The sequence below is a fragment of the Rhinopithecus roxellana genome, chromosome 12 (genome assembly GCF_007565055.1).
Source record: "Rhinopithecus roxellana isolate Shanxi Qingling chromosome 12, ASM756505v1, whole genome shotgun sequence".
Taxonomy (NCBI): Eukaryota; Metazoa; Chordata; class Mammalia; order Primates; family Cercopithecidae; genus Rhinopithecus; species Rhinopithecus roxellana.
Window position 1 is genome coordinate 29,324,248 of NC_044560.1, and position 27,258 is coordinate 29,351,505.

General features: G+C 46.2%; 1 protein-coding gene across 1 annotated transcript in view; it reads left to right on the forward strand.

Moving 5' to 3' along the window:
* The first annotated feature begins 14,252 nt into the window (after positions 1–14,252).
* The window catches only part of DNAJC11 (DnaJ heat shock protein family (Hsp40) member C11), a 72,881-nt gene continuing 59,875 nt past the window's right edge, over positions 14,253–27,258 (forward strand). Inside the window, exon 1 of the mRNA XM_010357385.1 lies at positions 14,253–14,466. Within this exon, the coding sequence (XP_010355687.1) occupies positions 14,395–14,466 (72 nt within the window). The 5' untranslated portion in view covers positions 14,253–14,394. The remainder of the gene's footprint in view (positions 14,467–27,258) is intronic.

Consider the following 27,258-nt stretch of genomic DNA (forward strand, 5'->3'; position numbering starts at 1 on the left):
AAGGGCCAGGCACAGTGGCTTACGACTGTAATCCCAGCACTTTGGGAGGCCGATGCAGGCAGATGACCTGAGGTCAGGAGTTTGAGACCAGCCTGGCCAAGATGGTGAAACGCCATCTCTACTAAAAATACAAAAATTAGCTGGGCATGGTGGCACGTGCCTGTAGTCCCAGCTATTCAGGAGGGTGAGGCAGGAACATCGCTTGAACCCAGGAGGCAGGGATTGCAGTGAGCCAAGGTCATACCACTGCACTCCAGCCTGGGCAACAGAGTGAGACTCCATCTCAAAAAAAAAAAAAAAAAGAAAACAGTAAAGAAATCTTATAATGTTTTAAGAAAGTTTACGAATGTGTGTTGGACCACATTCAAAGCCGTCCTGGGCAGCCCACGGGCCACGGGTTGGACAAGCTTGCTTTAAATGTTAGCTTAAATATTTTTCTTTTTCAATTCATTTTATTCTGGAAGCTAGAAATCTTTGCTCAGAGTGGCACAGTAGGAAAAGCCAGTGTTGGAGAAGAGAAGTGTGTATTGAGACCGACAGCTTCATCACCAATGGTCCTCAACTAGGGGCAATTTTGTGTGCCCAGGGGGTTTTGGCAATGTCTGGAGACATTTTTTGGCTGCTATAACCGGGTACTGGTGCTACTAGAATCTAATGAGTAGAAGCCAGGTATGCTGCTAAATATCCTTCAATGCATAGATCGGTTCGTACAACAAAGACTTATCCAGCCCAAAATGTCAATAGTCCTGAGATTGGGAACCCTCTCCGGCCTCACAAAAAGTGTCTTCAGCTTTAACATTGAAGACTTGAGTCTTTGGCCAGCCACTGTATACAATCAAAGCTGTGCTTCTCTAAAGATGAAAACTCATTTAGTAATGCCAGCTATGAGCACTATGAACAGGTATGGCACTAAGCAATGGTGACTGCTGAGTTCCAGAACTTTCTATCTCTTGCTAACCAGTAGCATTTCTGCTTACAGCTTGGCTTTCCAAATGACAATAAAAATAGAAGCAAAGTCTCTGGATTCAAAAGCCACCCAAAGTCAAGGGGTCAAGACTCCATATATATACATTTTTTTAAAGTCATAATAAAATTCACATAAAACTTACCATCTTGACCATTCTTAAATGTACAGTTCAGTAACACTAAGTACATTCACATTGTCGTGAAATCAATATCCAGAACTCTCATCTTGCAAAACTGAAACCCTATACCCACTAGACAAAAACACCTCCATTTTCCACCCCCAGGACTCTTAATATTTTCATAAGATAAAATACTCACAGAAAAACAAATTGAAACAAAACAAAACACAAACCGACCAACAAAAACCCAGAAGTTTCTTTGTTTGTTTTTAGGTTTTTTTGAGACAGAGTCTTGCTTCGTCACCCAGGCTGGAGTGCAATGGTGCCATCATAGCCCACTGTAGCCTCAACCGCCTGGACTCAAGCGATCCTCTCATCTCAGCATCCCAAGTAGCTGGGACTATAGGCACATGCCACCATACCCGGCTAATTTTTAAACATTTGTTGTAGAGATGGGGTCTCACTGTGTTACTCAGGCTGGTCTAAAACTCCTGGGCTCAAGCTTCCCGAGTAGCTGAGATTACAGGTGCCCACTACCATACCCAGCTAATTTTTATATTTTTAGTAGAGGCGAGGTTTCACTATGTTGGCCAGGCTGGTCTCGAACTCCTAACCTCAGGTATTCCGTCCACCTCGGCTTCCCAAAGTGCTGAGATTACAGGCATGAACCACCATGCCCAGCCACAAAATATTTCTAAAAATTATCTGGGCATGGTAGTGCATGCCTGTAGTCCCAGCTACTTGGGAGGCTGAGGTGGGAGGATTGCTTGAGCCCAGGATGTAGAGGCTGCAGTTAGCTATGATCATGCCACTGCACTCCAGCCTGTGTGACAGAGCAAGACCCAGTTACTAAAAATGCAAATTAAAAAATAAATAAATAAAAGGGGCCCTGAAGAGGCCCCTCAGCCCTTCTGCCATATGAGGAAACAGTGAAAAGATAGGCGTAAACCAAGCAGCCAGCCCTCACCAGACACCACATCTGCCGGCGCCATGGTCTTGGAGTTGTCCAGCCTCCAGAACTGTGAGAAGTAAATGTTTGTTGTTGAAGGCACCCAATCTATAGTCTTTGGTTATGGTAGCCCAAATGGACTAAGACAGGAAGCTTACCAAATGGCAGAGCCATGTGCTTCCCGAGATCAGTGATGCTGAGGAGAAGGCTGATCTACTCCAGTTCAGGAAGAGGGACTTAGGGCTTTCCTTGGCGATGTTCTGCTCCTGGGGGGTCCTTGGTACTCAAAGCTGAACTCTGTTCCTCTGCCTATCAGTGAATGAAAACATCTCCTGGCCTCTCCAATTCCATCATTTTTTTTGTTTCCAGCTCTTTCTCTCCTCCCAGTTTTAGCATAAAGTAGTCCCCTCTTATCCACGGGGATATGTTCCAAGATCCCCAGAGGATGCCTGAAACCTCAGATAGTGCCCATCCCTATGTATAGTGTTTTTTCCTACAGACTACATGCCTATGATAAAGCTTAATTTCTATATTAGGCACAGTAAGAAATTAACAATCAGTAATAATGAATGGGACAATTATAACAATGTGCCAGCATCACTACTCTTGCAAGTTGGGGCCAATGTTAAGTACTATAAGGGTTTCTTGAACACAGGCACGGTGATACCATGACAGTAGCTCTGACAACCAAGATGGCTAAGTGACTAACCAGCAGGAAGAGCCTGGATGCGCCGGACAAAGGGAGGATTCACGTTGCAGACAGGATCAAGCTTACAGCAAGAGATCTCATCGCGCTGCCCAGAATGGTGCACAGCTTAAAACTCATGGATTATTTCTAGAATTTCCCATTTAATACATATTTCTTTTCTTTTGTGTTTTTTAAGACAAGGTCTCACTCCATTACCCAGGCTGGAGTGCAGTGGTACCATCAGAGATCACTGCAGCCTCCACCTCCTGGGCATAAGCCATCCTCCCACCTAAGCTTCCCAAGCAGCTGAGACTACAAGTGCATGCCACCACACCTGGCTAATTTTTGTATTTTTTGCAGAGACAAGGTTTTGCCATGTTAGTCTTGAACTCTTGGACTCAAGGGATCCATTTACTTCAACTTTCCAAAGTGCTGGAATTACAGACATGAGCCACCATGCTTGGCCCATTTAATGTTTTCGAACTGCAGTTGATCATGGATAACTGAAACCTCAGAGGGTGAAACGGTGGATGAGGGGTATCTATGTACATTAAATACATTCCTTCAGGAACATGCCCAAAGAACTGATTGTATGCTAGGCACACAATGCTGCTAGAAATAGAAATATTTCAACCACTTTTCTCAAGGTGTTTACAGTCTAATGAGAAAATAAATTTAGTTTTTCGTTTGTTTTTGTTTTTGTTTTTTTGAGACAAGTTCTCACTTTGTCTCTGGCTGGAGTGCAGTGGCGCAATCTCGGCTCACTGCAGCCTCTGCCTCCCAGGTTCAAGCAATTCTCCTGCCTCAGCCTCTCAAGTAGCTGGGATTACAGGCACCTGCCAACATGCCTGAATAATTTTTGTATTTTTAGTAGAGATGGGGTTCCGCCATGTTGGCCAGACTGGTCACAAACTCCTGACCTCAGGTGATCCACCCACCTTGGCCTCCCAAAGTGCTGGGATTACAGGTGTGAGCCACCACGCCTGGCCCAGAAATAAATTTCTAAATGGTGGAAATTTGGAAATGAAATATAAGTTGTACAAATGGACAAGTGGCATAATATTATGTTGTACAAAGGGACTTTCATTATTCCTGATGAAAACACATGCCGAAGCTTACATTGGTTCCCTCCAGAAATCTCAATAAAATTTTAAAAAAAGAAACATTTATAAATGCTGTGGACAAAAGGAATGGAAGAAAAGATGATATCAGACAAAAGACATCAGTGAAATTGTGGAAGATGTAAAATGGAGGGGCCCGTGCCGCCTGGAAAGTGAGCTGGTTTGTGCTGCAGGATCCAGGAGTGGTCAGGAATCGGAGGCTGAGCAGCAGTGTTGATGATAGTCTTTAAAAAGAATAGGTAAGAACCCCAGATTTCCTTTCCCAGCCCACCCAGCCAAGCAACAACACCACCTCCACCACTACACGAAGTTTATTAACTCCAAAGGAAGACTTTGGAGTCTCAATATCAGAACATAGCTAGACACCAGATATTGTTCCAAAAATGGGAATTTTGTGAACATTTGGGTACTGAGATGCTATTCCCACATCCTTCCCCTGCAGGGCTTTTACCTTCCCCAGGCATGAGAAAGGAGGAAAACTCTCTGGGAAAACCGATCCACTCAAGGTGGAAAAAAAATCTACAGATCTAACATCTGGGGACCTGACCTAATGACTCTCCATGACGCTCACCAGAAGAATAGCTTCGAACATGCACATGGAGCTCCCATGAATAGACAGCCAAAGACTACTAGAGCTTTGAGGGAAGTCCACCCACAAAAAAAAAAAAAAAAAAAAAAAAAAAAAAAAGACCAAAACATGGCTGGGCGCAGTGGCTCACGCCTGTAATCCCAGCACTTTGGGATGCCAAGGCAGGTGGATCACCAGAGGTCAGGAGTTCAAGATCAGCCTGGCCAATATGGTGAAACCCCGTCTCTACTAAAACTACAAAAATTAGCTGGGCGTGGTGGCAGATGCCTGTAATCCCAGTTACTCGGGAGGCTGAGGCAGGAGAATCACTTGAACCCGGGAGGCGGACGTTACAGTGAGCTGAGATCGCACTACTGCACTCCAGCCTGGGTGACAGAGAGAGACTCTGCCTAAAAAAAAAACAACAACATCAAAAAAAAAAAAAAAACCACCCATACAAGGTACATCACATGGAATTTCAGAACACCAAGAATAAATGCAATGCTTCCAAAGAGAGAAAGAAAAATACAGTTACAAAGCCTAGGATAGAATCAGTCTTAGTGCTAACAATACTGGGAAACTGAAGATGGTATAATAACGTCTTCAAAAGTCTGTGGAAAAATTTTTGCAATCTAGACTTTTATACCCAGCCAAACAATCTACCTATCAAACTATCAAATATACAGGTAGAATAAAAATATCCAAGTTCTCAAAAAACTGTGAGAAGATTTGGTCCATCAAAACAGTGGAATAAAACAGACAAAAGAATAGGAAACACAGCATTCAGGAAACAGGGATGCCAATATTGGAGAGAGAAAAAGGGTTATCCTACAGTGATGATAGGGAGAAGATACAGGATTGGAGCAGGCCATATGATTCCATATATAAAATTCTAGAAAATGCAACTAATCTATAATAGATAGTGGACCAGTGGTTGCCTGGACATAGGGGTGAAGAGAGGAATAGATTATAAGAAAGAATGAGGAAACTTTTGAGTGTGCTGGAAATGCTCATTATTTTAATTATATTAATGGATTCATGGGTGTACGTGTGTCAAAACTCATAGAATTGTTCACTTTAAATATATTCATTTTATTGCACCTTAAATCAGAATCAAGTTGTCAGAATCAATAAAAAAAAAAAAAAAACAATAAAAGGCCAACCCTGATACATAGAGTCAGGGAAGGTCCTGAAGAGAGGGTCCTCATGCTCATATGCCTCATCAAACACTGTCACAAATGCTACAGAAAAATACAACCTAGCACAATGGCCATCCCAACCTTACACAAAAAATACTTCTGCAAGGATATCTGCTTGGCAATTGCCTGTCCAACCTCAGACTCATGCCACCCTTGTTATTGATCTTTGTAGCAAGGATAATTATGCCAAGACAATTATGTAATATTTGTCTTTTTTTTTTTTTTTTTTTTGAGATGGAGTCTCCTTCTGTCGCCCAGGTTGGAGTGCAGTGGCGTGATCTTGGCTCACTGCAACCTCCACCTCCTGGGTTCAAGTGATTCTTCTGCCTCAGCCTACTCGAGTATCTGGGACTACAGGTGCGTCCCACCACACCCAACTAATTTTTTTTTAATTTTTAGTAGACAAGGTTTCACCATGTTAGCTAGGCTGGTCTCAAACTCTTGACCTCGGGTGATCCACCCACCTCAGCCTCCCAAAGTGCTGGGATTACAGGCAGGAGCCACTGCACCCCATCTCTTCCTCACTGTTTCCTGTAAACAATGTGTCTTCCTGTCTGAATATGCATATAGTTTACCACGGCATGCATATTTCCACTGCAATGCTCTATACCCAAATAATACCTTTTTCTTTTGGAGAACTTCTCTCTGTTATTTCGTTGACACTTTTCTTTTACTTTTTCTTTTTTTTGAGACAGAGTTTCGCTCCATCACCAAGGCTAGAGTGCAGTGGCATGATCTCAGCTCACTGCAACCTCTGCCTCCTGGGTTCAAGTGATTCTCATGCCTCAGCCTCCCGAGTAGCTGGGATTACAAGCACCTGCCACCATGCCCAGCTAATTTTTGTATTTTTAGTAGAGACGGGGTTTCATCATGTTGGCCAGGCTGGTCTCAAACTCCTGACCTCAAGTGATCCGCTCGCCTCGGCCTCCCAAAGTGCTGGGATTACAGGTGTGAACCACTATACCTGGCGGTTGACACCTTTTCTACCAATAAAGCAGTACAAAAAATAAAAAAAATTAGGAAACCAAGAGAATTGGTGAAGTGGAAGATTGGTCAGAGGTAACTATCCACAAAGAAGCCATAGAAATAAAAAGAAGCAAGATACAGAAGAGATAATAAAAAGCAGGTATGACATGCTCGAAAGGTCTAACACGGTTTTTTTGAGTCCCAGAATGAGAAGAAAGAATCCCTTTCCAATAGCTCTAACAGAACCTAAAGGAAGTGAAACGATGCCACCAAAGTGCTAGAAGACAAAATAACTGCTAAGACAGATTTTCTACCCAGAGAGAACATCCTTTATGAATGAAAATAAGAGAACGACATTTTCAGATTAGCAAAAGCTGAGAGAGTTCTCCAAGAGCAGGCCCCCGCAACTGAAAGAAATTCCGTAGGGCGTTTTTTGGGCTGAAGATCAATGACCTCCACATGGAAGCTCAGAGATGCAGCAAAGAATGAAGAACTAAGACGTTCAGGGGGTGCTCAGAGAATCAGCGATATATTTTTTCTGACTAGAACCGAAGATCTATAAAGGAAAGCCGGAGGGTATAAGGCTGAAAATATGTGAACCCAGATCACCAAGGGTCCTAAATGCCAGGCAGGAGGAAGAAGAAAGAGGAGCATATCTGGAGAAATATTAAAGTTAAGAGAAGCCAGGCATGGTGGTTTATGCTTGTAATCCCAGCAACTGGAGAGGCTGAGGTGGGAAGATCGCGTCAATCCAGGAGTTCAAGGCTACAGTGAGGTATGATGATGCCACTGCACTCCAACCTGGGTGACAGAGTGAGACCCCATCTCCTAAAAAAAAAAAAAAAAAAGTTAAGAGGGAGAAAAAGCTGAACAGCCAAGGACTGAAAGATTACAACGAAGAGAAGTCGGGTGATACTGTTATATAATGCCTAGTCCAGGCAGACGGCAAGAAAACAAGGCCACTGGGTTCAAGAAGTCATAGGAAACTTTGAGAAGGTGATATTCATGAAATGATGGGATGAGCAAAGAATTCAGTAGTGAGTGGTGGCCAGGCATGGTCACTCACATCTGTAATCCCAGTACTTTGGGAGGGTGAGGCGGGGGGATCACCTGAGGTCAGGAGTTCGAGGCTAGCCTGGCCAACATGGTGAAACCCTATCTCTAATAAAAATACAAAAATTAGCTAGTTATGGTGGGAGGCTGAGGCAGGAAAATCGCTTGAACCCGGGAGTCAGAGGTTACAGTGAGCCGAGACTGCACCACTGCACTGGGCAATAGAGCAAGGCTCTGTCTCAAAAAACAAAACAAAACAAAAAATACGCCAAGAGTGAGTGGTAAAGGAAGCAGAAGCAATAGGTGCTTCCACTTAGAGTTCTAACAAAGACCAAACTCTACTTCTCCAAAATAGGACCCTTGATCACTCCCCTCCCAAGTCTGCCTCTTCCCCAGTCTTCCTCAGCTCCATAAACAGCCTTACTACCTGGTAACTCAAGCCAAAATACAGAGGTAGCTACCAATTCTCCTCTTTTCTTTATTCCCCAAGCCCAATCAATCAGTAATTCCTGTTGCCTCCAGTCCAATGTGTGGTCCATGCGTGACCATTCCCATTGCTCCTGGCTGAGTCCAAGTCCAAGGCCACCATCATCTCTTCCTTGGAACACTGCAATAGCCTCTAATGGGCAGGGGTGAGGGGATGCTTCCATTCTTGCTCCTTTGAATCCAGTCTCCCTGGAGAGATCATTCAGGAGGGACAAAAATCAGACCATGTCACTTCCCTCCTTAAAATCCTTCAGTGGTTCCCCATTGTGGCCAGAATGAAATTTCAATTTCTGAGCACCACGTTTAAGGCCCCTGGTGATCCTGCCCTGGTGTGGCTTCTCTAACCTCCCTTCCTATCGCTCTCCCACCTTTGTCAGCTCTGTGCTCACTTGCTCTCTCCCTGGTCCCACACACTAAACTTGTTCCTGTCTCAAAGGCTTTGCCCTGGAAGATTCTGCCCCAAGGTCTTGCAAAGCTGGGTCCTTCTCATCATTCAGTTCAAAATCACCTCCTGGGATAGATCTTCCCAGACCAACCAATGTAGAGTACCTTTCCTCCACCATCACATCACTCTGTTGTATTTTACTTACAGCACTGATCATCTGAAATTATCTTGTGTATTCACTAATTTGTTTCTTGTCTGCACCTCCCCCGTGCCACATTGAGTGTTAATTTCACTAGCACAGAACCCATTTCTCTCTTGTGAATTGCTGAAACTCCAGTGCCCATTTCAGGACTCTGTCTTCAAACTTAAGGATAAGAGGAATAGACACTAGGGTGAGGGGAATGTATAGGGTATTAATATGAGATGAAAATGAAAAGATGGCCAGGTAACACTGCAGTCCAGTTTGCAGGTAAAATGCTGAATGGTGTTAGACTCTCAGCCTCTCTGGGCGGCTATCTCCGCAGAGGCAGGTGTGGCTCTTCCCCCGCGGTATCCCGACTCTTCTGTAAAGATCATCTTGGCTAAAGACTCGTCATTGAATACTCAGGAAGAAGATAACATCAAGAAATTTTTTTTTTTTTTTTTTTTTTTTTTTTTTTTTTGAGACGGAGTCTCGCTCTGTCGCCCAGGCTGGAGTGCAGTGGCCGGATCTCAGCTCACTGCAAGCTCCGCCTCCCGGGTTCACGCCATTCTCCTGCCTCAGCCTCCCGAGTAGCTGGGACTACAGGCGCCCGCCACCTCGCCCGGCTAGTTTTTTGTATTTTTTAGTAGAGACGGGGTTTCACCACGTTAGCCAGGATAGTCTCGATCTCCTGACCTCGTGATCCACCTGTCTCGGCCTCCCAAAGTGCTGGGATTACAGGCTTGAGCCACCGCGCCCGGCCAAGAAAATTTAATTATTGAATGCTGGCAAATTTCCCCTTCTTTCCTTAAGCAAAGGACCTTTTTTTCCCCTATCTTCTTTAACAGGGTTGTCAGAGCTCATGAGGGAGAGGAAGGGCAGGCTATGAATGGCAAGCATGTACTAAATCCCAGTCTGGACTCAGTGACAAAGGAGTAATAAAAAGATTATAGGTAATTTTTCCTCCTGAATTACAGAGAGGGTGTGGATTCAGCCTGGCTGTAGAAGGGGTAGGGCAGGCGGCCCACCTCTGCTCTCAGGAGCGTTACTCAAGAAAACAGGGAAAGGCTGCAAGGCCTCCAGTTGGGGTTACAAATCCTACAGGATTCTGGCCAGTGCGGTGGCTCACACCTGTAATCCCAGCACTTTGGGAGGCTAAGGCAGCGGATCCCGAGAATCACTTAAACCTAGGAGGCGGAGGTTGCAGTGAGCCAAGATCATACCATTGCACTCCAGACTGGGCAACAGAGCAAGACTCCATCTCAAAAGAAAAAGCAGGATTCCCAGAAAAGTAGTTATTTAGTATATGTATATGTCCCCATGCAATATTCATGTATATATATACATTCGTATATATATATTCGTATATATATGTATATTCATGTGTATATATATATATTCGTGTGTGTGTATATATATTTTTTCGTTTGTTTGTTTTTTGTTTTTGAGACAGGGTCTCAATCTATCGCCCAGGCTGGAGTGCAGTGGCACTATCACAGCTCACTGCAGCCTCGACCTCCCCGGGCTCTGGTGATCCTCCCATCTCAGCCTCCTGAGTGGCTGGGACCACAAGCATGTGCCACCATGCCTGGCTAATTTTTGCATTTCATGTAGAGTTGGGGGCTTCACCATGTTGTCCAGGCTTGTCTTGAACTCCCGGGCTCAAGAGATCCGCCCACCTTGGCCTCCCAAAGTGACGCTCCCAAAGTGACGCAATTACAGGCATGAGCCACTGCACCCAGTCCTTGGTATACTTACACTAAACAATTCTTCATTGTTTATCTAAAATTCGAATGTAACTGAGCATAGTGTATTTAATCTGGCAACCCTACCTCCAGTACTAGAGGGGGGGCCACAGCACTGGATTGAGTTATTAACAGAGAAACCTTGAGTGGTTACACAGAGTAGCTGTGCTGGAAGTCAAAATGTTTTGGGGTCATTCTGAATATGAATCATGGTGGAGGTAAATATTCTTATGTTTACTATTTACATATTCTTATGTTTATTAAGATATGTTTATTAAGACATTCTTATGTTTACTATTTAAATATTCTTATGTTTATTATTTAAAGATGGGGCCGGGTAAGGTAGCTCACGCCTGTAATCCCAGCCCTTTGCGAGGCCGAGGCAGGCAGATCACCTGAGGTCAGGAGTTCGAGACCAGCCTGGCTAACATGGCAAAACTCCTATCTCTACTAAAAATACAAAAATTAGCTGGGCATGGTGGCAGGCACCTGTAATCCCAGCTACTTGGGAGGCAGAGGCAGGAGAATTGCTTGAACCCAGGAAGCTGAGGTTGCAGTGAGCGAAGACTGTGCCACTGCACTCCAGTCTGAGAGACAGAGTGAGACTCCATCTTAAAACAAACCAAAAAAAATTGACCACGCGCAGTGGCTCATGCCTGTTATCCTAGCACTTTGGGTGGCCAAGGTGATCAGATCACTTGAGGTCAGAAGTTCAAGACTGTCCAACATGGCAAAACCCTGTCTTTACTAAAAATACAAAAATTAGCTGGGCGTGGTGGCACATGCCTGTAATCCCAGCTCCTAAGGAGGCTGAGGTATGAGAATCACTTGCACCTAGGAGGCGGGGGTTGCAATGAGCCGAGATCATGCCACTGCAATCCAGCCTGGGCAACAGAGTGAGACTCTGTCTCAAAAGAATAAATAAAATAAAGATGAGAGAATTTGTTACCAGTTGCATAAATGTGTATATTACATATAATATTTGCATAAATATAAAATACATATGCCCATGTATATATAGTTACATAAATATAAGTTTATATTTAAATGTTACCTATTAAGGTTTGCTTTACAGCTATGTTACAGATTGTTCTGTGGTTTCACCCAACAAAAAGAAAACAAAAGGCCAGGAACAGTGGTTCACACCTGTCATCTCAGCACTTCGAGAGGCTGAGGCGGGTGGATCACTTGACACAGGAGTTCCAGACCAGCCTGGGCTACACAGCAAGACCCTGTCTCTACAAAAAATACAAAGCTTAACCAGGTATGGTGGTGGGCACCTATAGTCCTAACTACTCTGGAGGCTGAGGTGGGAGAATCACCTAAGCTTGGAGAGGTGGAGGCTGCAGTGAGCCACGATTGTGCCACTGCACTGCAGCCTGGGTGACAGAGTGAGACCCCGTCTCAAAAAAGGAAAAAAAAAAAAAAAAAAAAGAAAAGAAAAGAAAGAAAGAGAAAAGAAAAAGAAAACAAAGCACAAGGCGTGAGTTAATGCGGCTGGGTTTTGTCAGTTGCTCTGGCGTGAGCGGTTTGTTGGATGTGCATCTTTAACTTATAAATTTGTACTGCCCCTGGTTTCCATTACTTTGCCCGTTGAAGATTAGGGTTTTGGAGGAGAGAAACGAGAGAGCCAGCCTCAGAAATAGAAACATTCCTCAAGCCTGTGGTGCATCTAAGTTAGCTTTCTATTTATCACCACCACTTTCCAAGTAACCATAACACAAAATCTCGTGGGCCCAAGAGAGGACAGCCACAGAGCATTCCTGAGTCACTATTTATCTTGTTTGAGTGGTGATAAAAACCAGGTCACTCTCAATCATAGAAACACAGACCTGGGCGTAGTGAAACATATGTTATGTTCCATTTATATAATTCCTAGAGGCTGCGTTTTCCAAAGCAGAGGAGGGATGGCAAAGAACTTCTCTATCCAAGTGAGCATTATGGCCCAATTAATGTCTACAAACCTAAAGAAAAAAGGAATGTCTCAACATTGTCGTTTTTCCCCCCAGTCTCTCTGTATGAAATTCTTGGCCGGGCGCGGTGGCTCACGCCTGTAATCCCAGCACTTTGGGAGGCCGGGGCAGGTGGATCACGAGGTCAGGAGTTCAAGACCAGCCTGGCCAATATGGTGAAACCCCGTCTCCGCTAAAAATACAAAAATTAGCTTGGTGTGATGGCGCATGCCTGTAGTCCCAGCTGCTTGGGAGGCTGAGGCAGGAGAATCACTCAAACCCGGGAGGTGGAGGTTTCAGTGAGCCGAGATCGCGCTACTGCACTCCATCCTGGGTGACAGAGGGAGACTCTGTCTCAAAAAAAACCAAAGAAATTCTTAAAGACTGTCAAATGTCAGCATGCAGTTTGGCCCTAACTACAGCTCTTTTCTCTGCAAAGGAGAAAAAGGAAAAGCCCAAACATTGCTGGAACAGCTGATGGACTATGGAAGCTGTTGTGGGGAAGCGTCACACAACTAAAGAAATAGCCCTTAATTTACTGGGCTGACAGTTTGTTTCAGGCTGACTCAACCCACCCGAACAATCTGTCTCAGCACACCTAAGTGTCTCATGCCAAAAGATCCTAAGAGGGCTGGGCAACTTGGAAGGGATGAGACACAGGCCCAGATGGTGCACATCTGGCCAAAAATTAGAAAGAGAAAGAAATCAGCCTCTCAAATCCACAGACAGGTGTTCGGGGCTTCCCAGGAGACCTGCTTATGAAGGGCAATGGGGATGGCTCTGGACTGGTGGTTAGTAAAGGAACAACAAAGGTTTCTGAGACTTGGCACAGGTCAGCGGGAACCAAACAGGTGGCATGAGGGGGCTGCTGTCCACCTTCCCTTGACAATGGCGTAATTTCGAAGACGTTTAAATTATTTAGATTATTGTAACCAAGACATCTTTAATAATGCACCAAACAGCAGGCACCAGGTTGAAATCAATTAGACTCCACCGATAAATTATGAGGGAGAAATTTACAGGAGAATGGCTCTGGGGTAGGGACTGCAGGTACACATGCCTGCCAGAGACAATTATATCGGGAACCAAATGGGTATTGCCTCGTCATTTAAGCAATAGAAAAGATGGCCAGGTGCTCCTAAATTAGAGCAATAACGAATAACTAAAACGAGGAGGCCTGTTCTGGGCAGGAAGGCTTCTGGATGGCCAAGAGAAAAGACAATGGAGGCAGGAACAAATCTCATTTTGGGGATATTTGGGATCCGGATGCGCCCTGCACTGGGGGCACCTTGCGCTTCTTCCAGGAGTTTGGGGGCAGTGGGGTAACAGGTGGTGTCACCGGGGTTTGTCTCCCAGAGGATGACAACCTCCTAGAGCTGACTTCAAAGTTTCCCTTTCTAGGCAGGACGCGGTGGCTCATTCCTGTAATTCCAGCACTTTGGGAGGATCTCCTGAGGTCAGGAGTCCGAGACCAGCCTGGCCAACATGGTGAAACCCTGTCTCTACCAAAAATACAAAAAAATTAACCGGGCGTGATGGCGGGCGCCTGCAGTCGCAGCTACTCGGGAGGCTGAGGCAGGAGAATCGCTTGAACCCGGGAGGTGGAGGTTTCAGTGAGCCGAGATCGCGCTACTGCACTCCAGCCTGGGCGACAGAGTGAGACTCCATCTCAAAAAAAAAAAAAAAAAAAAAGCAAAGTTTCCCTTTCTAGTCTAGGGAGTCCTGGTGGCTGGATCTCAGGCCCCCGAGGACCCAGCCACGCCGCGTGCCACGCGTCCATTGGGAGCACGAGAGGTGACCCGCGTGGTCACCCAGCCAGGGCGGCCTAGGTGTCGCGTCCCGCCCTACGCCGCGCGGGGGCGCAAAGCGCAGGCGCACTCCTGTCGGGCGTGGACGGCTCCGAGCCGCCAGGGGCCGCTGTGGCGCAGCCGGGCTGGCCCGCGCTGTCCCTGCCGCGGATCACTGGCCCCTCTTGAGGACGGCCTTGCCGGTTTGACGGGGTGAAAGGTTGCGAAGATGGCGACGGCCTTGAGCGAGGAGGAGCTGGACAATGAAGACTATTACTCGTTGCTGAACGTGCGCAGGGAGGTGAGGCCAGCGGCTGGACGCTCTGGGGGCTGAGGCCGAGCCCGGTCATTCGGGAGGGCCGGGCTGGCGGCGGCCGCCCACCCCCGCCACGGGAGGCTCGGGTCCGGCGGGGAGGCCGCGTGACCCCGGCGACGTGCGCGCCAGCCGGCCGACGGAGCCGTCCCCACTGCCCAGACTCTCCCACCGGGGGTGCCGGGTCCGGCCTCCCCCCCAGCTCCTAGAGGCCAGTGCGTCGCGTGCACTGTGTCCGGGCAGGGCCAGAGGTCTCCAAACCCACGACAGGAAACAGGGTCCCCGAGGAGGCTACCGGGGTGGGGTTCGCAGTCCTCCGAGACCCCGTCCCGCGCTCAGCCCACATACCCGTCCTGGCTGAGGGGCTGTGTCATCGCCGCCGCCAGCAGGATGGCAAACTGAGTCTCACCCACCAAGGTCAAGGCCAGTAGGGAACGTCCTTACGGCTCTATCTGTCTTTCTTGGGAACTTCCTGCCTCTGAAGTGGGTCCGGCCTCAGAGGCACGCGTCTCGTGCCCTCTTTCATTCCTCTGGACCCGCTTTCCTGAAATTTAAGGCAGAGCCTCCGGGATACAGACCCTCGGCTGGGAGGCTGCAGATTAGGAAGAAGCTCTAGGCCAGAAAAGAAGTGGTGCCGTAACAACACCTTTAACATTCACACCAAGCACTTGTACCCTGTCTCCTCAACGAATAAAAGAGAACACAAGAGAGTCTCACGTAGTCTGGCAGTAGTAGGGCCCCACTACACCTCCTTTCTTCATGACTAGTCTGGAGTTGAGATAGGTTTGAAGGGCGAGAAGGCTTCCGGGGTCAAGTCAATCGGTTTCTCTAAGCCGGTAGGTCCAGGTGTTTCAGCCCTGCCAGAGAATTTCTAATTCCATCTCTCAGGTTTTCCAGTGGTAATGAAAGCTAGCCAAGTTTGGCTATGCTAATCAAAGCGGGTTCAGTGTGTGTTGTCAGTAAATATTGGTCTATGTGGTGTTAATAATACTAACTTGGCCGGGAGTGGTGGCTCACGCCTGTAATCCCAGCACTTTGGGAGGCCGAGGCGGGTGGATCACGAGGTCAAGAGATCGAGACCATCCTGGTAACACGGTGAAACCCTGTCTCTACTAAAAATACAAAAAATGGCCGGGCGCGGTGGCTCACGCCTGTAATCCCAGCACTTTGGGAGGCCGAGGCGGGCGGATCACAAGATCAGGAGATAGAGACCACGGTGAAACCCCGTCTCTACTAAAAATACAAAAAATTAGCCGGGCGCGGTGGCGGGCGCCTGTAGTCCCAGCTACTAGGGAGGCTGAGGCAGGAGAATGGCGTGAACCCAGGAGGCGGAGCTTGCAGTGAGCCGAGATCGCGCCACTGTACTCCAGCCTGGTGGACAGAGTGAGACTCCGTCTCACAAAAAAAAAAAAAAAAAAAAGTACAAAAAATTAGCCGGGCGTGCCGGGCGCGGTGGCTCAAGCCTGTAATCCCAGCACTTTGGGAGGCCGAGACGGGCGGATCACGAGGTCAGGAGATCGAGACCATCCTGGCTAACACGGTGAAACCCCGTCTCTACTAAAAATACAAAAAACTAGCCGGGCGAGGTGGTGGCGCCTGTAGTCCCAGCTACTCGGGAGGCTGAGGCAGGAGAATGGCGTGAACCCGGGAGGCGGAGCTTGCAGTGAGCTGAGATCTGGCCACTGCACTCCAGCCTGGGTGACAGAGTGAGACTCCGTCTCAAAAAAAAAAAAAAAAAAAATTAGCCGGGCGTGGTGGCGGCCGCCTGTAGTCCCAGCTACTCGGGAGGCTGAGGCAGGAGAATGGCGTGAACCCGGGAGGCGGAGCTTGCAGTGAGCTGAGATCTGGCCACTGCACTCCAGCCTGGGTGACAGAGTGAGACTCCGTCTCAAAAAAAAAAAAAAAAAAAAAATTAGCCGGGCGTGGTGGCGGCCGCCTGTAGTCCCAGCTACTCGGAAGGCTGAGGCAGGGGAATGGCCTTAACCCGGGAGGCGGAGCTTGCAGTGAGCCGAGATTGCGCCATTGCACTCCAGTCTGGGAGACACAGGGAGACTCTGTCTCAAAAATAAAATAAAATAAAATAATACTAACTTACCTTGTGTGGGACCGCTATGCTGAATGAATTTTGTACTGTTATCTCATTTAATTCTGAGGATAGTCCTTTGATTTACACTTGAGGAAACTAAGGCATAGAGAGATTAAGTAGTGTGACTTTAGACACACTACTAGAAAATGCAAGAGCCTGAACTCAACCCAGGCAGTCTGACTCTGAAGCCCAGCTTGTGAGCTCCGTGCTATTCTGTCACTTTACCTTACCAGTCCTTGGATTACAAAGCTGCTAGTTCTGGTACTGTATCCTTGAGTGTCACGCGCATCCGTGTGAAGAGACCCCCAAACAGGCTTTGTGTGAGCAATAAAGCTTTTTAATCACCTGGGTGCAGGCGAGCTGAGTCCGAAAAGAGAGTCAGCAAAGTGTGGTGGGATTATCATTAGTTCTTATAGGTTTAGGATAGGCGGTGGAGTTAGGAGCAATTTTTTGTGGGCAGGGGGTGGATCTTACAAAGCACATTCTCAAGGGTGGGGAGAATATTAGAGTACCCTCTTAAGGGCGGGGGAATGTCACAAAGTACATTATCACAAGGGCTGGGAGCCTGTATTGTCCTAAGGCCAATTGATCAGTTAGGGTGGGGCAGGAACAAATCACCGTGGTGGAATGTCTTCAGTTAAGGCAGGACCTGGCTGTTTTCACTTCTTTTGTGGCTCTTCAGTTGCTCAGGCCATCTGGACGGATACCTGCAGGTCACCAGGGGATGTGATGGCTTAGCTTGGACTCAGAGGCCTGACACTGGGCACCGCATGTAAGAATCCCTCAAACGTATGGGCCACTGTACTGTGAGAATGTCCAGGGAGGCCGGGCGCGGTGGCTCAAGCCTGTAATCCCAGCGCTTTGGGAGGCCGAGACGGGCGGATCACGAGGTCAGAAGATCGAGACCATCCTGGCTAACATGGTGAAACCCCGTCTCTACTAAAAAATACAAAAAACTAGCCGGGTGAGGTGGCGGGCGCCTGTAGTCCCAGCTACTCGGGAGGCTGAGGCAGGAGAATGGCGTAAACCCGGGAGGCGGAGCTTGCAGTGAGCTGAGATCCGGCCACTGCACTCCAGCCCAGGCGACAGAGCGAGACTCCGTCTCAAAAAAAAAAAAAAAAAAAAAAGAGAGAATGTCCAGGGAAATATCTTTGGAAATTGCAGATTTTGTTAGGTTGCCGTAGGGCACCTGGGGGTTCTTGTTCTCATTAATCAACACTTTGGGCTAATCACTTCTTTTTTTTCTTTTCTTTTTTTTTTTTTTTTTTAACTGTAAGTTCTGGGATACACATGCAGAATGTGCAGGTTTGTTACATAGGTACACATGTGCCATGGTGGTTTGCTGCACCCATCAACCCGTCATCTAGGTTTTAATGGGCTCATCACTTCTTTAGCCTTCAGTTTCTTCCCTTTAAATGAAGATGTCTGGCTAGTTATTCTTTTTTTCCAGTTTTTAGAAGTCAAGCAATAAATGAAACCAGCCTTTCTGAAATCATGCGTACTTAGTCTGGGATGTCAGTAATTGAGCAGCCATTTATCAGGCGTACTGCACCTTAGGCAGCTGCAGATGATCAAGCAGGTCTAGAATAATAGTTTTAGCCGGAGTGCTAGGTAAACATTTTGTCAAAGGTGTACCTTGAAACTGCTGAAATTGTAGGGCCTGTCATTGTTTTTGGACTTACGGATGGGAGCCAAAGAAATGTTATTTGTTTGGTTTTTTGTTTGTTTGTTTGTTTGTTTAGAGACAGGGTCTCGCTCTGTTGCCCAGGCTGAAGTGCAGAGGTGGATCATGGTGCACTGCAACCTCGACTTCCCCGGGCTCAGGTGCTCCCACCTCAGCCTTGCTAGTAGCTAGGACCACAGGCACATGCCACTATGCCTAGCTAATTTTTGTATCTTTTGTAGAGACAGGGTCTCTCTTTGTTGCCCAGGTTGGTCTCCTGAGCTCAAGCCATCCTCCCATCTCTGCCTCCCAAAGTGCCGGAATTACAGGCATGAACCACCATGCCTGGCTAGGCCTGTCACTGTTATTAGACTTAAGGATGAAGTATATATACATATATGTGTGTGTGTGTGTATGTATATATACGTATATATGTGTGTGTGTATATTTTTTATATAAATAAATATATATTTATATAAAATATATATATATTATATATATATTTTTAGACTTTACCCAGGCTGGATTGCAGTGGCGTAGTCATGGCTCACAGCAGCCTCCACGTTCCCCAGCTCAGGTGATCCTCCTACCTCAGTCACCAGAGTGGTTGGTATTACAGGCACACACCACCACACTCGGCTGATTTTTGTAGTTTTTGTAGAGACAGGGTCTCACTGTGTTGCCGCGGCTGGTCTCAAACTCCTGAGCTCAAGCAGTCCGCCCATCTCAGCCGCCCAAAGTGCTGGGATTACAGGCATGAGCCACTGCACCCAGCCAAGAAATATTTCTTTAAAAAATTTTGTTTTACTTCTCCCAGTGAGTGAAGGCACTTTCCATATTTATGGCTGTATGGCTATAGGTTAAATCCATATGAAACATGCCCCTTTGCAGAAGACACTTTTGTTGTCTTTGTCAGCAAACTTGGTGTTAAATATCATACTCAGGTGTGGTGTGCTGGTTTTCTGTCCTGGAATTCCACTAGAAGCTCTGAATGTAATGTCTGGACTTGATATTTACTGGAATTTATTGTGTGAAATCAAACATGAAGTTGAAATAACGTGATTTAGTTGGAAAAAATCAGGGTAATCTTAATTCTTACATGTATGGTTGGAAGAATATCTTAATACCTGTTTGTCTGTTTGCTGTCAGTTCTAGAGTAGTTGCCATTTAAGTATAGCTGTGAGAGGCAAGGCCCTCTTCCCACTTCACAGTACCTTCAAAAGAGTGTCTTCAAAACTCTCAATGTTCAGTAGAGTTCAGAGACTTTTCTTTAGAAATCTCAAATGGAAACAACTCCAGACAAAACCAGGGAATCCTACTTTAAAATTATAAGCATAATAGAAGTATATAATTGGATTAATACAGAAATGTCAAAAATCAGCTGAAGAATCTCCCTCTCCAGGTTTTTAAACTTTAAAATATCCCTTTAAATTTGTATTCTAGAGCAGGGATCCTCAACCCCCTGGTCATGGACCAGTACTGGTCTGTGACTTGTTAGAAACTGGGCCGCACAGCAGGAGGTGAGTGGTGGGCAAGCAAGCGGTTAGCGTCCGGCGGGCAGGCGTCACCGCCTGAGCTCTGCCTGTCAGATTGGTGGTGGCATTAGGTTCTCATAGGAGCACAAACCCTGTTGGGAACTGCACATGCAAGGGATCTAGGTTACGTGCTCCGTAGGAGAATCTAATGCCTGATGATCCCAGGTGGAACAGTTTCATTCCACTCCCACTAGTCTGGAAAAATTATGTCAGTACCTGGTGTTAAAGGTTGGAGACCCCGCTGTTGCTGCTGTTGGAGAGAGTGAAGCAGGCAGCTGGACAGGACCCCCCATTCTCCTATTACAAGACCCCATGATCTTTAATGATTCTCCTTCTAGATTTCCTGTTTACAGAGCAGGGCCGTCCTCTGTCCTTTCTGCCTCACATTGAGAGGAGGGAGTAAGTTATCATTACCTGGGCACACTAAAACCAGACTGGTTTTCTGGTTTAGTGTTAGATGCATTATCAGGTTCCTAAAATCTGACTTCTCTGAGATTTCCAGGATGATTTTTGCAAAATGTATTTGGAGAAAGGATTCCTTAACTATAAATCAGGGTTAAATTTACCTGATCCTTTAATTAGGAACTTAATTGACACATTTCAAACCTAATTTATTCCCAAGACAAATGGCTACAGTTCTTTGTCAGTGTCTTTGAAAGAATTTCATTTTTGCAGTGTTTATAACCTGTTTGAAGATCTCTGGTCCCAATTGTTTTAACCTTAAGGATCCACCCTTCTTTTCAAGTTTTAAACACTTTTGGAAAAAACACAGTTAAGTAAAAAATGAAGTTGTTGATAAATAAAAAAGTTTTTTCTTGCAGTCCATGTATGGAGGTCAGTGTTCTGGGATCTTCATCCTTCCAGAACAGCCATGAAACCAGAAGTACAAAAGTATCACCTACCAGTAAAAAGTTTACCCCAAGCCCCTGCATTTTCTTTCCATCTCTGGTACAGGGTAGATCATTATTTTCACAAGTTTGGGTTGTCTGGGTTTCTTCGGCTGCAGGTTACAGCCACAGAGTAAGGCCCACCCATTGAGTTTGAACTGCAGACTGAGAGAAAGGGCTAGAAAAGTAGAGGAAGGTCCCCTGGTCACTCTCAAGATTGTCCTAGGGTCAAAGTCACCCACAAAGAAGGAGGCAGCAGACCCTCCTATCAGGACCGCTGACTCAGCCATCTGCAGAAATTGACGTGTAAAAGGCTCAACTGTGCCAATTGGAGCCACTCAAATCCCTAAAGCGGTGAGGCAGTATGTGTTTACGCATTCATTGCTTTCTTATCAAACCTCATGATGGGAAGTTAATTTTGTCTTAATAAGAGAAATAAAGATGGCTCTGAAAAGGTCAATTCCTTCATTTTCCATCTACTACATTATGTTAAAGTTTGATATTTATAATGACTCCAGTTAAATGTTTGCCTTGGGCACATAGAGTTAAGCCTCAGTTGTCCAAAAACAACTTATCCAGATGTCCGCATTCCGTAGGGTGTTCTGTAAGCCAAGAGGCTGAGGAGCAAAAATTTCAGCCCGTGCTGCCTGCCTCTTGTGTGACCTTCAACAAGTCATTTAACCTCAGCCTCTACTTACCTGAAGAATGGAGGCACCAGTACTTCTTGGTTAACAATGGGATAGAGTGAGGCCACCATGTAGGGCTTTGCAGCCGCAGTCCAGTATTCAAATCCCATTTTACTCTTCTGGAAGTTTTGTGCTTCAAGGCTAGTAGTTTAACCTTTCTGCTTCTCAATTTCTGTCTTTTTGAGATGGAGTCTCACACTGCCACCCAGGCTGGAGTGCAATGGCACGATCTCGGCTCACTGCAACCTCCACCTCCTGGATTCACACAGTTCTCCTGCCTCAGCCTCCCGAGTAGCTGGGATTACAGGCACACATCACCACACCCAGCTAATTTTTTGTTTTTTTAGTAGAGGTAGGGTTTCACTATGTTGGACAGACTGGTCTCAAACTCCTGACCTCATGATCCTCACGCCTCAGCCTCCCAAAGTGCTGGGATTACAGGCGTGAGCCACCGCGCCTGGCTGTCAATTTCTTTAATGTTGAAATGTAGGTAACAGGTAATAATGTCTTATGCACTTACTGTAGGCCAGGATGACCTGTGTGGTATGTGTATTGCCAGGTGCTGAGGATGTATATAAAGTGCCTGGCATAAGTAGGTGTTTAGTTAATACTTACTGTTGTTATTTCTTGAATTTTGATAAGTTTGAAGTTTTGCTTATTTTAAAAAAAGACATAAGGATTGGGGGGTGGCTCACACCTGTAATTCCAGCACCTTAGGAGGCTAAGGCAGGAGGATAGCTTGAGGCCAGGAGTTTGAGACCAGCCTGGGTGACATAACATAGCGAGACCCCATCGTTAATTAAAAAAATATTTTTTTGAGACGGAGTCTCGCTGTGTCGCCCAGGCTGGAGCACAGTGGCGCAATCTTGGCTCATTGCAAGCTCTGCCGCCTGGGTTCACGCCATTCTCCTGCCTCAGCCTCCCGAGTAGCTGGGACTACAGGCGCCCACTACCACACCCGGCTAATTTTTTATTTTGTCTTTTTAGTAGAGACGGGGTTTCACTGTGTTAGCCAGCATGGTCTCGATCTCCTGACCTTGTGATCTGCCCACCTCGGCCTCCCATAGTGCTGGGATTACAGGCATGAGCCACCGCGCCCGGCCAAAAAAATTTTTTTTTAACTAGCCGGGCATGGTGGCGTGCACTGTAACCTGTAGTCTAGCCTAAGGTGGGAGTGCAACCGAAAAGCGGGTCAGTTGTTCACTGCATGCAGAGTCCAGTTAACAAGATTGAGACCGCATTCAAAGCCAGTGAATTGACTCCGAAGCCAGCTTGAGCAAGGGGCACGAAGTCCTGCCATACCGCTTCACTTTTGGAGCAGAAAGCGGGCACTTTTATAAGGTATAGGAGAAAATGAGCAAGGGCAGGGGTCCCCCTGCTGTCTGGGTACTTTATCTACCTGGCAGTTGAGTTGGCACCTTCCTGGGCAGAAATAAGTAAAAGTGGCCATGGGGACATGATTTGGTCTGCAGATCCACTGTCAAGAGATCTGTCTTGGAGCACATAGACGAACTTGCCCCATAGAGGATGTCTGGTGAGGGGGAGGGGAAAGGTTATATTTGCATTTTTAAAGGGCTAAGTAGGAAACAGGGTACAGGGGAAAGGGGGAGAGGAGAAAATAATTAAACTATTTCTTAGAAAAATGGGGCCGGGCATGGTGGCTCACGCCTGTAATCCCAGCACTTTGGGAGACCGAGGCCGGCAGATCACTTGAGGTCAGGAGTTCAAGACCTGCCTGACCAGCATGGTGAAACCCCATCTCTACTAAAAATACGAAACTTAGCCAGACTTGATGGCGGGCGCCTGTAATCCTAGTTACTCAGGAGGCTGAGGCAGGAGAATCTCTGCTGGGAGGTGGAGGTTGCAGTGAGCAGAGATCACGCCACTGCGTTCCAGCCTGAGCAACAGAATGAGACTCCGTCTCAAAAAAAAGGATAATGGGAGTACTTGGTTACAGGAGGGTTGCTTGAACCCAGAAGTCTGGGGCAGCAGTGAGCTACAGTCACACCACCACACTGTAGGCTGGGCAAGAGAGCAAAACTCTGTCTATAAAAATAATAAATAAAAGTCCAGGCATGGTGGCTCATGCCTGTAATCCCAGCACTTTGGGAGGCCGAGGCGGGCTGATCACAAGGTCAGGAGTTCGAGACCAGCCTGGGCAACGTGGTGAAACCCCATCTCTACTAAAAATACAAAAATTAGCCAGGTGTGGTGACGGGCGCCTGTAATCCCAGCTACTCAGGAGACTGAAGCAGGAGAATTGCTTGAACCCGGGAGACAGAGTTGGCAGTGAACCAAGATCACACCACTGCACTCCAGCCTGGGCGACAGAGTGAGACTCCATGTAAAAAATAATAATAATGATGATAAATAAAATTTTAAAATGTAAAAGACATACATGTTCGTAAAAAGCCTTGGTATGCTTCATCCTGGCTAAGGATGAACTTTGCTGTCCACTTGTTATATTACTAAAAATTATAGTGCTAGAATGTATGCTAAGCATTAGTTTATGAAATTCCTGAGGCTGATCATGGTGGCTCATGCCTGTAATCCCAGCACTTTGGGAGGCGGAGGCGGGCGGATCACCTGAGGTCAGGAGTTTGAGACCAGCCTGGTCAACATGGCGAAACCCCATCTCCACTAAAAATACAAAAAAAAAAAAAAAAAAAATAGCCAGGCGGAGTGGTGCTCACCTGTAATCCCAGCTACTTGGGAGGCTGAGACAGGAGAATTAATTGAACCCAGGAAGCGGAGGTTGCAGTGAGCCAAGATTGTGCCACTGTACTCCAGCCTGGGCGACAGAGCAAGACTATCAAAAAAGAGGCTGGGCGCGGTGGCTCACACCTGTAATCCCAGCACTTTGGGAGGCTGAGGCGGGCAGATCACCTGAGGTCAGGAGTTTGAGACCCTCCTGTCCAACATGGAGAAACCCCATCTCTACTAAAAATACAAAAATTAGCCAGGTGTGGTGGCAAATGCCTGTAATCTCAGCTACTCAGGAGGCTGAGGCAGGAGATTCACTTGAACCCGGAGGCAGAGGCTGCAGTGAGCTGAAGTTGTGCCACTGCACACCATCCTGGGCAACAAGAGCAAAACCCTGTCTCAAAAAAAAGAAAAGAAAAGAAATTCCTGAAGCTTTTTTACTTTCTTTTCAAAACACTGAGTTTGTTCTGTTTAAAAGACAGTGATCTCTCTGAACTTGGGCTTCCTGGAAAGTTGACATGGGGATAGGGAGCTTTCCTGGAAGTTGGGGCTAAGCATGGGAGTAGGTTGTGGGCTCAGGGATAACCTTTTTGGGGTGTTTGGGGTAAAGGTAGGATAGTTGTGAGCCAAGCAGAGAGGAGGCAGAGCTGGGGGCAGGGGTGGGCTCAAGAGGGTGCTGGAGATGTGGAGTTTAGAGAAGCTGCCTGTGTGCAGGGAGGGAGTGGTTGAGGACGCCCCGCCACTTCCAATGTCATCTCATAATGTGACTGGCAAACATGAGGTTTCATTTTACAGTGTATTTCCTTAATGGCCTATAAGCCAGTTATTTTCTGCTTTGGGCATTTCAAACAATTGCTTCTTGAAATGTTAATGCTCTAATTTTGCATTATCTACCAAAACACCTCTTTTATTTTCTTTCTTAAAGAGAATTCAATGGAAAACTTTTGTATTCGCTGTGAATTTAGTAATAAAACAATGGAAAATAGGGGACATGAGAGCAACATGCTTTACCTGGCTGTGGAATTTGTGTCTGCTTTTTATTCACCTTTCATTTCAATTTTACTTATTTACACCTTACCTTGTTTAAGAAAGGATGTAAGACAACAGATGAATAAATAAAATAGCATATATTTTTTACAAGAGACACACATTTCTTAAAAAGAAGACAACTGAACATTGCTGTTTTATTACCACTGTTAATGGCACACGCCTGGCACGGGCTGCACTCGGTGGAAGGAGCTTGCAGCTTGGAGTGGAACCTCCTTCGAGATGAAAATCTGACAGCTGGATTCCGGTTTGGCTCATGGACCGTTGGAACCACTTCTGCATGTTTTGAGTGTACAGCGTACCCTCCTAGTTGACAGGAGCCAGAAAATTCTTCAGCAGTAAAATGCCAAGCCAATAGAAATCAACCACAAGAAGTCTGCATGAGTAGGCAGGGTATAACAGATGAACACGGACGAGAGAAGGTGTAAGATCAGGCTTTTAGGGAGAAATAAGCCAATTTCTTACTGTTAAGATAGGATCTGAGCCATCAATTTTGGTGCAACTCTGGAGCTTGTTTCTAGAGACTGGGGCCTTTTTATTTTCTATTCATCTCAAGGGCAACAAATAAATATAGGAACATGATCAGGAAGAGTAATGAAAACCCAGTTGTACCATGGTAGCAAAAGATTTCCTAAGCCCTTGGAATGACCTCTGATTGGGAATCAGGATGTTTGCTCCTTTGGCCCATTTGTTCTTGAATTCTGTGATTGTAGCCGAGGTGTGTGCTGCAGGATTTGACTCCTCCTCTGCCCCATACACCTTGCAGCAGGTGATGTGCTTCCTGCCTTTGTTTTTTGTTTGTTTTTTGTTTTTTGTTTGTATTTGGAATTCTGTTGTTACTCATTGTGTTAATCTTTTTTTTCAAATTTATATTGCCATCTAGGAGGTATTGTGTTCTGTGAGTTTTGTAAGTTTTTTCCTTAACTCTGGGTTAAGTAGAACTCACTTAAGTTTCAAAAATTATTCCTATTTGTAGGAACTTTTTAGAATTATTTTATCAGTCTCTCTGTTCAGCTTTTCTGACTCATTTGTGATTTGATTATTTATCTACTAAGCTCTTTCCAAAGTGAAACTTAAAATGACTGTAGGAGCCAAACTTCCAAAATCAGTGTAGGTCAAGCTGACCTCTGTCCTCAACAAAGATGTGATAGAATTCAGGGTTTTGTTTTTTTTTTTTTTTTTTTTTTTTTTGAGTTGGAGTCTAGCTCTGTCGCCCAGACTGGAGTGCAGTGGCACGATCTCGGCTCACAGCAAGCTCCACCTCCCGGTTTTGCACCATTCTCCCGCCTCAGCCTCATGAGTAGCTGGGACTACAGGCGCCCGCCACCACGCCCGGCTAATTTTTTGTATTTTTAGTAGAGACGGGGGTTTCACCGTGTTAGCCAGGATGGTCTCGATCTCCTGACCTCGCGATCTGCCCGCCTCGGCCTCCCAAAGTGCTGGGATTACAGACGTGAGCCGCCACGCCCGGGCAATTCAGGAGTTTTAAGTGAAGGACAGCTGAAATCACCTAGCCCACCCCTTGCGTGTTTAAACATCAAGGAGCATTCATTGGTGATGATCTGAATGTCCAGGGACAGCGGTAGAGCTTCACAAGGGGTCATTGTGAAGATAGCACAGCCGCAGGAGTCAGATCCAAGTTTGAGTTTTTAGCAGGTTTTGTGGGGGCAAATTACCTAACCTGTCTGAGCCCGTTCATGCATAAAATCCAGACAGTTTTACTGTCGTAGAGCTTTTGTGGGAGTGCATGGAAATGCTTGACATAGCAGTGGACATATGCCTTTAACATGAATGCCGTGTATTTCTCTTAGTGTCATGAGCATAGCCATTAATAAGGAAGGCTCTTATTGGTTAGTATGTAATTTGGTTGATCCTTGATCTGGTATATATATATATATGTTGTAAATGCCTCTTCCCTCTCTGTGTTGCCTTTCACTTTCATGAACTGAAGTTTGGTTTGAGTTAGGCTACACATTATTCTAACCATCTTTCAGGTTAGAGGTCCATAACCAAATAAACTCCTCCTCCATCTTCAACAAGTCACTTGATCTTTCCAGTCCTTGGGATTTTTGTCTGTAAAATGGGAGTCTGATACCAACTTCAAGGCATTTTGAGTATTAAAGTATTGGCCGGGCGTGGTGGCTCACGCCTGTAATCCCAGCACTTTGGGAGG